At 51.4% G+C, this 2,464-nt stretch overlaps 1 protein-coding gene across 1 annotated transcript; it reads left to right on the top strand.

Moving 5' to 3' along the window:
* Nucleotides 1-20: 20 nt before the first annotated feature.
* LOC103131173 (GSK-3-binding protein-like) lies at nucleotides 21-992 on the top strand. The gene has a single exon (XM_007542755.2). The coding sequence runs from the start codon at nucleotides 130-132 to the stop codon at nucleotides 580-582; it is 453 nt and encodes a 150-aa protein (XP_007542817.1). The 5' UTR covers nucleotides 21-129; the 3' UTR covers nucleotides 583-992.
* Nucleotides 993-2,464: the final 1,472 nt, after the last annotated feature.

Genomic DNA, 2,464 nt, shown 5'->3' with positions numbered 1-2,464 from the left:
CCGTACCCCCCTCCCCCCGGCAGCAGATGGTTCGGTCCAGACGCGTCACCCATTGTTTACAAATCAAACGGCTTGTTTGTGTGTACTGAGCGGAGTGGAGCGGCCCGGTTCGGTTCGGTCCGCAGAGAGATGCCGAGTCTGAAGGAGAACCTGCTGGCGCTGCAGCAGGCCGTGGGCCCCGCGGACGTGGACGCGCTGGTCACGCAGATCGGAGAGGCGCTGCAGCTCCACGGGGCCCCGGGGGGGAACCCACGGACCGGGCCCGGGTCCTGCGGGGGCGCGGCGGGCCCGAACCTCCAGCAGAACCCCCGCGGCTGCTGCCTGAAGATCCGGAACCAGCGCGGGACCCACCGGACCCGCAGCCCGTACCAGCTGCCGAGCCACGCGGAGCCGGACTGGGACCAGATCCGACCGTGGAACCGGAAGCGGGTCCCGGTTCGGGTCCAGGAGGAGGACCCGCACCGGCTGCTGCAGGAACTGATTCTGTCCGGGAACCTGATCAAGGAGGCGGTTCGGAGGCTGCAGTTCTCCCCGGACTGCAGGGAGCTGGGCCGGGCTCCGGACAGCCTGCCCTGCGCCTGATGGGAGGACTGGACTGGACTGGAACACTCTGAACCAGACTGGACCGGATGGGAGTTCTGGTTCCGTGTTTTTATAACATGTGTCTCATGGAGGGAACGTGTGGCTCTGCGTGCACGCGCCTCGGTCACGTGCACGCAGTGTTCTTGAACAATGATTACGTTTTGTGGGGGCGGGGCTTGATCAGACCGGATGTTTACAGTGACTGGCCCCCCACCCCACTCCAAACTGATGTTGGCGTCACCTGCAGCAGGTGAGGCTGCTGACGTCAGAGACTGATCTTGTTTGTTTATTTCCTGTTTGTGTGTCCAGAAGAATCACGTGACTGCTCCGTAGCGGAGCGCCTTCAGATTCCTGACTCATCAGGGCTTTTATTGTCTTAATAATAAACACTTCCTGTTTTCCACCTGTGAGGTTCAGCTTTCTCTCTCTCTTTTTCTCACGCACACGTTTGCGTGGCTCTCTGTGGGGACTTTCCATTGACTTCCATTCATTTCTACAGCCTAACTCTTATCCTAACCAAAACACACACACACACACACACACACACACACACACACAGGCTGCAGCGCCCCCTGCTGGGTAGACTTTGACTGGTCCGTTTATGAACGAAGCGGCCCAATCAGAACACACCAGAATCTGTGGACTCAAGTCAGAACTCTGAATGAAAGAAGAGCTGGATCCATTTCAGGCCAGAACCCGTGGCCCTCCTGGACTGGGCCGGTTCCGCTCAGAACCAGAGCCCTCAGCTTTCATTGAGCCGGCTGGTGGAGGTCCAGCAGACGGTTCTGATGATGGCTGCTCCAGTAAACATCAGAACCAAACCAGCAAAGAGCTTTCCAAAACAGAACCAGCTGATCATCTAACAACCATCAGAGTAAAGGTTTGGACCTTCCGCTGCCTCCATGTTGGATGTGACATCATCACAACCAACATGGAGGCTCTGAAGCTGCTTGTTTACTCTTTGAATTGATTTGGTTTCGAACTGCTGGCTCGTCCAATCACAGGAGCAGAAGCTTTTGTCATTGTTTCAGCTGTTAGTGGCAGCAAGTGGAGCCGAACAGAACCAGGATGCTCGGCCCTGTGGTACTGTGTGTGATTTTGTTCGGTTCTGGACTCGGGTTGTTCTGCGGTCTAGCAGAACCTGCTCACCTGTCCACCAGGTGAGTCCTGGGGCCCAACAGGTGCAGTGACAGCATCAGTCCAGCAGATGGCAGCAGGACTCCCCAGAACCTCCAGAATGAGGAACAGAACCGGGTCAGAGTTCTGTTCACTCTGGGAGGCTTTTATTGTGAAAGGACAGGTTCATCTAATCAGATTCCAGGTTATTTCCAGGTTGGTTCCTGTTTTTTTATTTATTTTTTACATCTTTATTGGCAATCTTGGAAACATTGACGTTGTACACAAACATAAGAAAAAAAAGTAAAGGAAATAAATTTGCCAGGCGAAAAACATCTACAGAGAATTATAAGATATTACAATTGTTTAATAAATTTACAGTTTTAATGGCTTTTGGATTTTTAGAATAATAATGTGATGATTGTATCAAATCAAGTCTTTAATGAAGATAACGAATAAAAGCTGGTTTTTGCTGAACTTGCGTTTATGTATAAAGTATTTAGTAAGAAGTAAAATGAGGTTGATGTCAAAAAGAATCAGTTCTTGTTAAAAGCAGTAAAGCCAATTTTTCATAACTGAGAGGTTTGTGGGGAAAAGGTTCTTGATTTCATCCCAGAGGTTTTGGTGTCGCTCCAAAACAAATGATTCATGTGTTCATGTGTTCATCCTGAGACAGAAAGAGCAAAATGCAGCAATATTTTAGCATTTCCTGTTGTGCGGCGCCTGTGGACTAGTTTACGGAGCGTCTTTAACTTGGTTAGTTGAC

This window comes from Poecilia formosa, unplaced genomic scaffold (assembly GCF_000485575.1).
Source record: "Poecilia formosa unplaced genomic scaffold, Poecilia_formosa-5.1.2 Scaffold726, whole genome shotgun sequence".
Classification (NCBI taxonomy): Eukaryota; Metazoa; Chordata; class Actinopteri; order Cyprinodontiformes; family Poeciliidae; genus Poecilia; species Poecilia formosa.
Note: the sequence above shows the minus strand (reverse complement) of the source record. Positions and strands in the feature narration are given on the sequence as shown.